Source organism: Oncorhynchus masou, chromosome 31 (assembly GCF_036934945.1).
Source record: "Oncorhynchus masou masou isolate Uvic2021 chromosome 31, UVic_Omas_1.1, whole genome shotgun sequence".
NCBI lineage: Eukaryota > Metazoa > Chordata > Actinopteri > Salmoniformes > Salmonidae > Oncorhynchus > Oncorhynchus masou.
The window spans coordinates 75,233,327-75,246,924 of NC_088242.1; the positions used below are offsets into that span (position 1 = coordinate 75,233,327).

General features: G+C 43.2%; 1 protein-coding gene across 2 annotated transcripts in view; it reads left to right on the top strand.

Moving 5' to 3' along the window:
- LOC135524435 (guanine nucleotide-binding protein G(o) subunit alpha-like) overlaps positions 1–13,598 on the top strand; it is a 171,303-nt gene that overhangs the window by 147,754 nt on the left and 9,951 nt on the right. Inside the window, exons 5-7 of one of the 2 annotated variants that reach the window (XM_064951962.1) lie at positions 2,216–2,344; positions 6,905–7,034; positions 13,341–13,494. In XM_064951962.1, the coding sequence (XP_064808034.1) occupies positions 2,216–2,344; positions 6,905–7,034; positions 13,341–13,494 (413 nt within the window). The remainder of the gene's footprint in view (positions 1–2,215; positions 2,345–6,904; positions 7,035–13,340; positions 13,495–13,598) is intronic. The other variant, XM_064951963.1, reaches the window with a different exon arrangement.

The window sequence follows — 13,598 nt, forward strand, 5'->3', positions numbered from 1 at the left end:
AGTTGGGCCTACATCCTGTTAGCCCCTAATGCTAATGCTATTCGCTAGCTAGCTAATAAATGTCAGAGCAAACGTAATTAGCTATACAGCCTGATGATACCAGTGATGGGGTTGGCTTAAATCAGCATGTTGTTGGTGCAACAGTATCTTCTAAATCAAAGAGGAATACACAAAGCAAGAATATGTTAGCTACATGAAGAAGCTAAGAGTAAACATTCAATGTAGCCAAAGATTATAGGATCCCCTAGGAAACACTTATCAATACTTTGGTTCCTACTCTGTCACAATAACTCTTCCCTGGCATTTTAATTTGTTGTCATGTTAAACAATACTGTATTCAAAGTGCTCACTATTATATTCTAACTATAGAATTAAAATAATCATTATATTTCCATGATTCCAACAGTTCACCCAAGTGTTTTGCTCTAAATCGCAAGTCAACATTTGGTTAAAAATAAGGCCTAGATTATTTGCAGATATCATGCCACCCCACGTGGCAGAGTAGAAATTATCTCAAATGAGTGCAGGAAATGCAGGAATTGAAAATGCTGAAATATTTGTGGGGTTGAATTGAACACTATATAACAATCAGAATGGAGAAAGACCCATTGAAATCACTTAGAATGTATGTGTTGACACCCTAGGGTCATGCACTACTCATGAAGCACATTTAGAACTTTTATTATTAAAAAACGTAAAATACCGTCAAATACAGTGATGTGATATTTTGACCATATCGTCCAGCCCTATGTGGATGATTTGGCCAGAATGAAACATTCATCGGCAGTAATGACTACAACCCCAGTTGTCTTATTGTCGCCCCATGGAGACATTGAGGTTTACTACATCTCTCTGAGCAGATTGGCTGGCCTGTAATGGCATGGCAGGGTGAATCCACTCTCTGGAGTGGTTTCATCTGGGTTAAAATGACCATGTCAGTGTGAGTTATGGACACACTTTGTACAGATGTCATATCTCATTCTAGCTCCAGCAGTTACATCACAGGTCTCCCCCAATGCTCTTCCTCTATCTCCCCGACCTCGGCCTCTTCCTATTTTTCTCTCTGCGTCATCCTCTCTGGACAGACAGGCAGACAGTGTGGACACAGCCCAGGTATTTAGGCACTACTGTTAATGAGCTGCATTAGTGCTTGGCACCCTGCCACCCGAACTGAGAGCTTGGCAACGGATGCAGCACATCTACCGCTGGACATCGACTTGTTAATCATTTATCACTCATTTATCACTTATTTCACGTGTACATACATTCAAAACCATTCAGCAACATACTGCACGGTGGTTCCATGCAGCTTATGGTTGCGTTTCATGCAGTGTAAATGCCCCCCTCAGTTGGTTGTGTCACCAGGCTGTGGCCAGGTTGGAATGTTCACACACTGCTGCTGAATACTGCAGCTGCCAAGCGAAGCCCCACGGCTCTCAACTGGACTCAGATCAGTGAATGACACCATTACACATAAACACAGATGGCGGGAGAGAATATGTTTCTATTTGAGTGAGTGAGTGAGTGAGTGTGTGTGTGTGTTTGCGAGAGGAACAACGTGAGGCACTCTGTGAATTGTTATTGTTTTGTTATTATCCCTATGTGATTAGAAAATGAAAATAGAAAATGTTTGTGTCTCCGTGTGCGTGCGTTTGTGTGAGAAACATCATGAGGTACTTACTGTAATGTTTTGTTGACCCCTAGCAAGATGGATGTCATCATTGTCTATTTTCCCTCTCTTGATTGTTACCTCTCCTGCATGTGGAGCAGCAGGTTTGCACCCAGTCCTAAGCAATCCCAGCTACATTTACATTTAAGTCATTTAGCAGACACTCTTATCCAGAGCTATTCTAGCTGATGTGGGCCCATAGCTCAAATGTAGCATAGTCTTCGACATTTCCTATCCAAAATGTCCACGATGGCCCTCGTAACTGTAGTGCACTGCTCCAGCGCTTCAGATTCCAATGCCAGGTTGTCATTAGGCTATAAGCTTTTTGTCAGTCCCTCATCCAGGCGCAGGGGAGCAGGGCCGACTACTCCTTCTCCAATCGATGATTTAAGTAAATTAATTCAATTCTGTGGTGAATGAAACCATTGTGCACTTGCGGCCCCAGAAGAACAGAGTTCAGACCCCCTGTCTCAGTCCACAGAGCATAGGGTTGAAAACAGAGTCCAATGCATTGATCCTAACTGGCATCTCTATCTCTCTCTCCAGCTACCTAGACAGTTTAGACCGGATCGGTGCTCCTGACTACCAGCCCACAGAGCAGGACATTCTCAGAACCCGAGTCAAGACCACTGGCATCGTAGAAACTCACTTTGTCTTCAAGAACCTGCACTTCAGGTGAGACACTAGCACAGTGCTCCTCTTCCTTCTCAAATATCCTTCTTCTGCAGGTTTCCCCAACTGGTGGCCCATGGGGGATTTATTTGGCCACCCATGTTTTCTTAGCAAAGAAAAAAATATATACACTACCGTTCAAAAGTTTGGGTCACTTAGAAATGTCCTTTTTTTTTAAATAAATTATTATTTTTTGTCCATTAAAATAACATAAAATTGAAAATAAATACAGCGTAGACATGGTTTATGTTGTAAACTACTAGAAAATAATTTTGCAATTATGTTAGCACAGCTGAAACTGTTGTCCTGATTAAAGAAGCAATAAAACTGTCCTTCTTTAGACTAGCTGAGTATCTGGAGCATCAGCACTTGTGGGTTCGATTACAGGCTCAAAATGGCTAGAACACAAAGAACTTTCTTCTGAAACTCATCAGTCTATTCATGTTCTGAGAAAGGAAAGCTATTCCATGCGAGAAATTTCCAAGAAACTGAAGATCTCGTACAACGCTTTGTACTACTCCCTTCACAGAACAGCGCAAACTGGAACTAACCATAATAGAAAGAGGAGGGAGAAGCCCCGGTGCACAAATGAGCAAGAGGACAAGTACATTAGAGTGTCTAGTTTGAGAAATAGATGCCTCACAAGTCCTCAACTGGCAGCTTCATTAAATAGTACCCATAAAACACCAGCCTCTGGTCGACAGGTTCACAAGCTTCGGTTGGCTCGTCAGGCTTCCATTGCCAAAGCTACCGGGGATGCCTCAGCTAGCTCGTCAGGATTCCATTCCTCAGCTGGCTCGACAGGTTCTCAAGCCTTGGTTGGCTCGTCAGGCTCCGACGTCTCAGCCGCCTCGTCAGGCTCCCACACCTCAGCCGCCTCGACTGGTTCCCGCGCCTCAGCCGGCTCGACTGGTTCCCGCGCCTCACCCGGCTCAACAGGTTCCCGCGCCTCACCCGGCTCGACTGGTTCCCGCGCCTCACCCGGCTCGACTGGTTCCCGCGCCTCACCCGGCTCGACTGGTTCCCGCGCCTCAGCCAACTCAACTGTTTGAACCAGTCAGCCGGCTCAACTGGTTTCCGCACCTCAGCCGGCTCAACTTGTTTCCGCGCCCCAGCCAGCTCGACTGGTTCCAGTGCCTCAGCCGGGTCGACTGGTTCCCGCGCCTCAGCCGGCTCGACTGGTTCCCGCGCCTCAGCCGGCTCGACTGGTTTCCGCGCCCCAGCCGGCTCGACTGGTTTCCGCACCCCAGCCGGCTCGACTGGTTCCTGCGCCTCAGCCGGCTCGACTGGTTCCTGCACCTCAGCCGGTTCGACTGGTTCCAGCGCCTCAGCCGGGTCGACTGGTTCCCACGCCTCACCCGGCTCGACTGGTTCCCGCACCTCAGCCGGCTCAACTGGTTTCCGCGCCTCAGCCAGCTCGACTGGTTCCTGCGCCTCAGCCGGCTCGACTGGTTCCAGTGCCTCAGCCGGGTCGACTGGTTCCCACGCCTCACCCAGCTCGACTGGTTCCCGCACCTCAGCAGAATCGGCCGGTCCCCTCCTGGTCCTTCTGGACCGTCCCTTTGGCCAGTGTCCTGTGGCTGGAGCCACTCCCCCTCTCTGGCATTCGTTTATATGTTTATACTTGCGTACTACTGTTTGTACAGATGAAGGTGGTACCTTCAGTCGTTTGGAAATTGCTCCCAAGGATGAAGCAGACTTGTGGAGGTCTACAATTATTTTTCTGAGTTCTTGGCTGATTTACAATGGGGCAAAAAAGTATTTAGTAAGCCACCAAATGTGCAAGTTCTCCCACTTAAAAAGATGAGAGAGGCCTGTAATTTTCATCATAGGTACACTTCAACTATGACAGACAAAATGAGAAAAAAAATCCAGAAAATCACATTGTAGGATTTTTAATGAATTTATTTGCAAATTATGGTGGAAAATAAGTATTTGGTCACCTACAAACAAGCAAGATTTCTGGCTCTCACAGACCTGTAACTTCTTCTTTAAGAGTTGAAGTGTACCTATGATGAAAATTACAGGCCTCTCATCTTTTAAAGTGGGAGAACTTGCACAATTGGTGTCTGACTAAATACTTTTTTGCCCCATTGTAAATCAGCCAAGAACTCAGAAAAATAATTGTAGACCTCCACAAGTCTGCTTCATCCTTGGGAGCAATTTCCAAACGACTGAAGGTACCACCTTCATCTGTACAAACAGTAGTACGCAAGTATAAACACCATGGAACCACGCAGCCATCATACCGCTCAGGAAGGAGACGTGTTGTCTTCTAGAGATGAACGTACTTTGGTGCAAAAAGTGCAAATCAATCCCAGAACAACAGCAAAGGACCTTGTGAAGATGCTAGAGGAAACAAGTACAAAAGTATCTATATCCACAGTAAAACGAGTCGACGTAACCTGAAAGGCCTCTCAGCAAGGAAGAAGCCAATGCTCCAAAACCGCCACAAAAAAAGCTAGACTACGGTTTGCAACTGCACATGGGGACAAAGATCTTTCTTTTTGGAGAAATGTCCTCTGATCTGATGAAACAAAAATAGAACTGTTTGGCCATAATGACCATCGTTATGTTTGGAGGAAAAAGGGGGAGGCTTGCAAGCCTAAGAACACCATCGCAACCGTGAAGCACGGGGGTGGCAGCAGCATGTTGTGGGGATGCTTTGCTGCAGGAGGGACTGGTGCACTTCACAAAATAGATGGCTTCATGAAGAAGGAAAATGATGTAGATGGAAAATGATGTGGATATATTGAAGCAACATCTCAAGACATCAGTCAGGAAGTTAAAGCTTGGTCACAAATGGGTCTTCCAAATGGACAATGACCCCAAGCATACTTCCAAAGTTGTGGCAAAATGGCTTAAAGACAACAAAGTCAAGGTATTTGCGTGGCCATCACAAAGCCCTGACCTCAATCCTATAGAAACTGTGTGGGCAGAACTGACAAAGCATGTTCGAACAAGGAAGCCTACAAACCTGACTCCATTACACACAACGAATGGGCCAAAATTCACACAACTTACTGTGGGAAGCTTGTGGAAGGCTACCCTAAATGTTTGACCCAAGTTAAACAATTTAAGTGAGTGTATGTAAACTTCTGACCCACTGGGAATGTGATGAAAGAAATAACAGCTGAAATAAATCATTCTCTCTACTATTATTCTGACATTTCACATTCTTAAAATAAAGTGGTGATCCTAACCTATCTAAGACAGATAATTTTTACTAGGATTAAATGTCAGGAATTGTGAATAACTGAGTTTAAATGTATTTGGCTAAGGTGTATGTAAACTTCTGACTTCAACTGTACATTCATGGATTCTACCCTAGGTTAATAGGTTTTTCCATTATTGTACCATGGAAATTAAAATTTTATTTTTTATAAATAAATGAGCACCTGGATCAGTACAGTGCGCTGGGAGAAAAGAAGCTGTGACTGAATCTACATTTTAATTCTATGCTCTAGTTAATTACTCTAGAACTGCCAAATCTGGAGACATACATTCAAGTTTAAATCATTCAGTATTATCTGGTGCACAATTTAAAAAAAAGTGGTATATGTAAAAATATATATATATATATATTTAAATCTGCAATTTACCTTGTTTAGCTTGGTGTAACACGATCATGTTACTATAAAAACATGTCTGTCGCAAAACAGAGAGCTTGTATTTTTCCTCTGTTCCTCACAGTGGCCTGCCTGACTGCCTACTAAGTGCTAGCACAAAGCAGCTCTTTGTTCATCTCCTTCACCTCACTTAGTCAGCTGATTGAGAACATAAAAGACAGGATGAAAATAAGGTGTTAATATAATATGTTTAAATCAGTGGTGTGCAGAGAGAGGCTGCAGGGCTGTCGGGTTGTAGTGTTCCATTCATTCCTGATCCTAAGACTGTCTCTCTGACAGGCTTTTTACTAACGCTAACATAATGTTCCGGTACTGAAGACTGTTTTAGTTTAGTGGTCCAGGACTTTTTCCAGTTACCCCAGCAGCTCGAGGTTGTCCTGACCTTAAATAGTGTATATACAGCTCTGGAAAACATTAAGAGACCACTGCAAAATGATTAGTTTATCTGGTTTTACTATTTATAGGTATGTGTTTGGGTCAAATTTAAAAATTTGTTTTATTCCTTGAACTACTGACAACATTTCTCCCAAATTCCAAATAACAATATTGTCTTTTAGAGCATTTATTTGCAGAAAATGACAACTGGTCATATATAACTAAAAATATGTAGTGTTGTAGACCTCAAATAATGCAAAGAAAATAAGTAGTCACCTTCTGTGACTGCAAACACTTTGAAACCACAAGTTTCTTCAGATGTAGGGAGGGGCTCAAAATTGTTCTCCTAAGTGGTGCAGCGGTCTAAGGCACTGCATCTCAATGCAAGAGGTGTCACTGCAGTCCCTGGTTCGAATCAGGGCTGTATCACATCTGGCCACGATTGGGAGTCCCATAGGGTGGCGCCCAATGTTGTCCGGGTTTGGCTGGGGTAGGCCTAGTATTGTAAATAAAAATGTGTTTTTCTGTGAGTGTGTAACGTATGGTGTGTGTTCTGTAGGCTCTTTGATGTGGGAGGTCAGAGGTCGGAGAGGAAGAAATGGATCCACTGCTTTGAGGACGTGACAGCCATTATCTTCTGTGTGGCACTGAGTGGGTATGACCAGGTCCTGCATGAAGATGAGACCACGGTAAGTCACACACACACACGCAAACACACCATTAATTAATTGTGTCCATATCTCCGTACAGCACTCTGTAGTGCAGCATTTTGGTCATATATTTTTCCTTTGTTGAAGACATCAACATAATGAACAGCAGGGGCTTTGTACTGTACACATCCCTGGTTTCCTGCTACTCATGTTGAGTTTAGGGTTCACAATTACCATGCCTTTTATCCGTGGATCCTCCTTCCTGTACTGTAAACATATAATGATATAATATAATTATAATGATATGACCATTTACATGTAAGTGTAGATTCATTTTGAATTTGAATTTTTTGATACTTAAAATATGTGAGGTGCTGTCCATAACATAACATTATAAATTAGACCACACAGTTAGGCTACTTTATTTCTCTCCATGCAAACACAGCAGTCACACCTCCCATCTGGTTCCACCCAGTCCTCTACCATAACCTCTAGTTGTATCAGCTGGTGTTGGTGCTAGGGTTGGCATAACCATATAACCTTGTAACCGACGGTTATGGTGTAGACCGTCATGAAAATAAGATTAACTGTAAAAAACATTTTTGCTGTGTGTGTATAGAACAAAGGGCTGACTGAAGACTGGAGGGCCGGGCATTCGTCCGTTTGAGTACGTTTCTGTCGTAACATGGACTCGTTTCAAGATGATGAAATTGTTCCTCCTCGCTGAAACAGGAAAATGAGTCTTGGGTTGCCTAGGCAACTCCCCCTGGAATGAAGCAGCAGCATCACAAATAGAAATAGAATGACTAGAACAGGCTTGGAACTTCTAACCCTGGCAATTTGACTGAGTAGGGTCTATCTGCGGTCGGACTGCCGTGTCAAATCGGGGGGCCTGTTGTCCGGACCTCTGGCAGTCTCTATGGGGCTGCCACAGGGTACAATTCTCAGGCCGGCTCGATGTTGCTCTTGCTGCTGGTGATTCTCTGATCCATCTCTATGCAGACGACACCATTCTGTATACCTCTGGCCCTTCTCTGGACACTGTGTTAACTAACCTCCAGACCAGCTTCAATGCCATACAACTCTCCTTCCGTGGCCTCCAACTGCTCTTAAATGCAAGTAAAACTAAATGCATGCTCTTCAACCAATCGCTGCCCACACCTGCCTGACTTAGAATATGTGGACAACTACAAATACCAAGGTGTCTGGTTAGACTGTAAACTCTCCTTCCAGACTCATATTAAACATCTCCAATCCAAAATTAAGTCTAGAATCGGCATCCTATTTCACAACAAAGCATCCTTTACTCATGCTGCCAAACATACTCTCGTAAAACTGACTATCCTACCGATCCTTGACTTCGGCGATGTCAATTACAAAATAGCCTCCAACACTCTACTCAGCAAATTGGATGCAGTCTATCACAGTGCCATCCGTTTTGTCACCAAAGCCCCATATACTAACCACCACTGCGACCTGTATGCTCTCGCTGGCTGGCCCTCGCTTCATATTTGTTGCCAAACCCACTGGCTCCAGGTCATCTATACAGTGCCTTGCGAAAGTATTCGGCCCCCTTGAACTTTGCGACCTTTTGCCACATTTCAGGCTTCAAACATAAAGATATAAAACTGTATTTTTTTGTGAAGAATCAACAACAAGTGGGACACAATCATGAAGTGGAACGACATTTATTAGATATTTCAAACTTTTTTAACAAATCAAAAACTGAAAGGCACTGTAAGTCTTTGCTAGGTAAAGCCCTGCCTAATCTCAGCTCACTGATCACCATAGCAGCACCCACCGTAGCACACGCCCCAGCAGGTATATTTCACTGGCCACCCCCAAAGCCAATTCCTTCTTTGGCTGCCTTTCCTTCCAGTTCTCTGCTGCCAATGACTGGAACGAACTGCAAAAATCACTGAAGCTGGAGACTCCCTCACTAACTTTAAGCACCAGCTGTCAGAGCAGCTCACAGATCACTGCACCTGTACCTAGCCCATCTATAAATAGGCCATCTAACTACCTCATCCCCATACTGTTATTTATTTATTTATTTTGCTCCTTTGCACCCCAGTATCTCTACTTGCACATTCATCTTCTGCACATCTATCACTCCAGTGTTTAATTGCTATATTGTAATTACCTTGCCACTATGGCCTATTTATTGCCTTACATCCTTTATTATCCTACCTCATTTGCACACACTGTATATAGACTTTTTCTAATGTATTATTGACTATATGTTTGTTTACTCCATGTGTAACTCTGTGTTGTTGTATGTGCCACTGCGATGCTTTATCTTGGCCAGGTCGCAGTTGTAAATGAGAGCTTGTTCTGAACTAGCCTACCTGGTTAAATAAAGGTAAATTTAAAAAAAATACATTTAAAAAACTACATGCCACGAACACCACGTGCCCACTGCCATTGATTGAGGCGAGGGTAGTGCATGCGAGAATTGGGTTGGCTACGCTAGCTAGCTAACGTTACCTTCCTATCAGTAACGTTAACAGAACTGCAGAAAGCAGTGCTCTGCAGGCGGGGTGAAAGACACGGCGTACCCATGTCCCCTAGCTAGCTAGAAGCCTCCTTCTTCTTCTGTGGGGTTTTTTGGCAGTTGGTGCATTACCGCCACCTACTGTGCTGGAGTGTGGGCCAGAGACAGCGCTAGCAGTGGGCGCGGCATGTTGTGGGCACAGCATGCAGTAACCACTGTCTGCAGATAGACATTATTGATTTCACAGGTAAACTCATGGGTACACTTGCAATGGCTGCCTGGTATTACGATGCAATGTTCTTTCAAATGTTAACTGATGTGGCTCATACAATTTAATGTATTTTTGTAATGTCAGGCCGCCAGTCCACCCATTATGTCATGATTGACTGGAATGGGGATGTCCATGTATTCTATTTTTATGGCAGCCCATGCAGTCAGGAGAGGAGAACATGCGTTTATGGGTTCATTTTTTAAATATTAATATAGCGAGGTCAGGATAATCCTATTTGAAAACACAACTAAATGTATCAGAGTAGATTTATAGACATGATAAACCAAAAAATGAAGGCTCTATTGAAATATGAACTATGCCTCTGACAGTCTCTATTGAACTATGCCTCTGACAGTCTCTATTGAACTATGCCTCTGACAGTCTCTATTGAACTATGCCTCTGACAGTCTCTATTGAACTATGCCTCTGACAGTCTCTATTGAACTATGCCTCTGACAGTCTCTATTGAACTATGCCTCTGACAGTCTCTATTGAACTATGCCTCTGACAGTCTCTATTGAACTATGCCTCTGACAGTCTCTATTGAACTATGCCTCTGACAGTCTCTATTGAACTATGCCTCTGACAGTCTCTATTGAACTATATGCCTCTGACAGTCTCTATTGAACTATGCCTCTGACAGTCTCTATTGAACTATGCCTCTGACAGTCTCTATTGAACTATGCGTCTGACAGTCTCTATTGAACTATGCCTCTGACAGTCTCTATTGAACTATGACAGTCTCTGACAGTCTCTATTGAACTATGCCTCTGACAGTCTCTATTGAACTATGCCTCTGACAGTCTCTATTGAACTATGCCTCTGACAGTCTCTATTGAACTATGCCTCTGACAGTCTCTATTGAACTATGCCTCTGACAGTCTCTATTGAACTATGCCTCTGACAGATTGACAGACTCCTAAATCAAAGTCATATTTGTTGAACTATGCCCTGACAGACTCATATGCTAAACAAGGTCATATTTGTTTACACACTCATGCACAGGCCCTCATACACACACACACACACACACACACACACACACACACACACACACACACACACACACACACACACACACACACACACTACTTCAACAAACAAATGTGCATTTATCTCTCGCTCTCTGGCTGTCTTTCCCTGTTTTTCCTCTTAATGCAAGTACTGGCACACCCTCAAAGATGTGCACAGCAGTGCAGATTTTCTACAGCAATCCTGTCCATTAATTTGACTGCGAGGTTTGGTTTGGGTTCTTCCTGCCTGCTCTACAATTTTTTCCATTCACCGTTGGGGGTGTGTGTGTGTGTGTGTGAGCATGCGTACATGCGTGCGTGCACATGACTGTGCGTGTGTTTTTGTTTGTGCATACATGCGTTGTGTTTGAGAGGGGGGAGATGAGTTGATTTGGGCTCTCGTGCATGTCCATCTCTGTTCCACTGCGCTCCCCCAACCCCCCAGCAGCTCTCGTCTCTCCTTCAACGTCTTCTCGTCTCAGCTCCTCTCCTGTCATCTCTCGCCATCGGCTGTCCTCTCTAACCAATCGGCAAATGCTAAAAACCCACCTGGTTCCACAGAGGGTCCTCCCACCAAACATATGCACAGGTATGAAACCTTTCACAAGGACAAAGAATCCAAAATCATCTGGAAAGAGTTGAAAGCAGCACTCCTTTTGGTTGTGATGTAATTATGGTGTGTGTGTTCAGCATGTGTGTGTGTGTTTACCTGGGATTGTCACTGTGAGGATATGATTGTATGTATATAGGGGGCAGGTAGCCTAACTGTTAAGAGTGTTGTGCCAGTAAAGGAAAGGTCACTGGCTAGAATCCCCGAGCTGACTAGGTGACACATCTGTGGATGTGCCCTTGAGCAAGATCCTTAACTCTAATAGCTCCTGTAGGTTGCTCTGGATAAGAGTGTCTGTAAAAATGTATATATGACACTGGTTTATGTGTTGCCTTGTTCTCAAAGTTTTACTCATCAGATGTTTAATTATGGTTATTAGTTTTCTTATTTCCTCTCTTTCTTTCTCTTATATTTTCTACAAGAACTCCAGTCTCTGACTTATCTTATGTACTCTTTTGGGTTGTTCTGTAATTGGCTCTTTCAGTGATTCCCTCTGCTCTATTTAATCTGATTGGCTCTCTCAGGGCTTTCCTCTGCTCTATTTAATCTGATTGGCTGTCTCAGGGCTTTCCTCTGCTCTTGATCTGATTGGCTGTGCGAGCCCTCTCTGGTGCTCTAAGTGGATTGTGATTGGCTGTGGAGGAGGTGTCATGACTGTGTTCTCTGTCTTTTGCACTGTGATTGAGAAAAAGGCAACAATTCACTCACATCAGAGAGAGTGTCTGCTTTCAACTCTGAATTAACATTTAAACAGGCAAACACCATTTTTAAACAACATAAAATACCTAGAAATGTATTTGCATGCCTTCCCATCTCGGTTCTAGAGAGAAGCATACAGGGTTTGTCCTAGACTTAGGCTACCTGGGTCGTTCCACCAATTCTGTGTCTTTTGAGAAGTATAACTTGATCAAAACAAACTTTTGATTTCACTTAATTTACTTGAATGCAAGCTTCACAAAATGTTTTATTTGTAAAACTTTTCTATGCTGTCTATCTATGGGTACCAGGGTTGACCTGTTATGCTTGACCCGCACAGTTTTCCACCACAAAACACCAGAAAATTGCCAAAAAGAGTAGAACCAGGTCACCTGCTTTTAAACTATGATTTGACTATTAGATGTTCAGTGTTTCTTTAAAATAATATATTTAAAAAGGAATAGTTTCACCATATTAAAACGAAAGTTCAGTTCACATAAAAGGGTTAGCCTCAAAATGAGGGACAGACATATAATAAATAATCATCAAATCAAATTATCATCTTTAGAAATTTCAAAGCAACACAATAAGTAGGGTGATGGTGACTTATTTTAGGATGAAGTGGGTTAAAATCTTAGAAGTGACACAGTGTTGACGGAGGGACATGTGAAGATGTTACATTTTGGCACTTTGGCCTTTATTCATATTTAAAAAATCTGATTTATTGAATTCTCCATGTGGTCTACATTAAAAGGGCACTTAATTTAATATATATAGGCTTTTAAAATTCAATATTGGTGCACTATTTCTACTTAAAATATTAAAGGGACGCAAAAGGCACTATTTTTGTGGAACGACCTACCTAATAACATTGTGCATGAACTTGGCTAACCTCCCAGGATGCTGCGTACTTGTCATACTTAACATATTACCATGACACTGTGGCAAACAGGATAATGATAATGAAATAATGTAGACACTGTATTTTAGAATGTTCTGGGCTCTTACGGGAAACTCCTAGAAAGGGCATCTACAGTTCAGTTTCTGTTCTGCTTTGTAGTTTCCTGTCTTCACTTGATTCTTCTCTTATTGTGTGTGTGTGTGTGTGTGTGTGTGTGTGTGTGTGTGTGTGTGTGTGTGTGTGTGTGTGTGTGTGTGTGTGTGTGTGTGTGTGTGTGTGTGTGTGTGTGTGTGTGTGAGACATAGTTAGAAAGAGAGCCACACAGCAGACTGACTGACATATTGTTTTCTCTACCCACAGAACCGCATGCATGAGTCTATGAAGCTGTTCGACAGCATCTGTAACAACAAATGGTTCACAGACACCTCCATCATTCTATTTCTCAACAAGAAGGACATATTCGAGCAGAAAATTAAGAAATCTCCCCTTAGTATCTGCTTCTCAGAGTACACAGGTAATTGATGAAGAGTGGAGGCTGCTGAGCTAGGAGAAAAGAGAGGGATGTAGTAGCAGCAGGAGGGACACATAGAAGAAGGGCTAGTGTGGGAGGGAGGGATA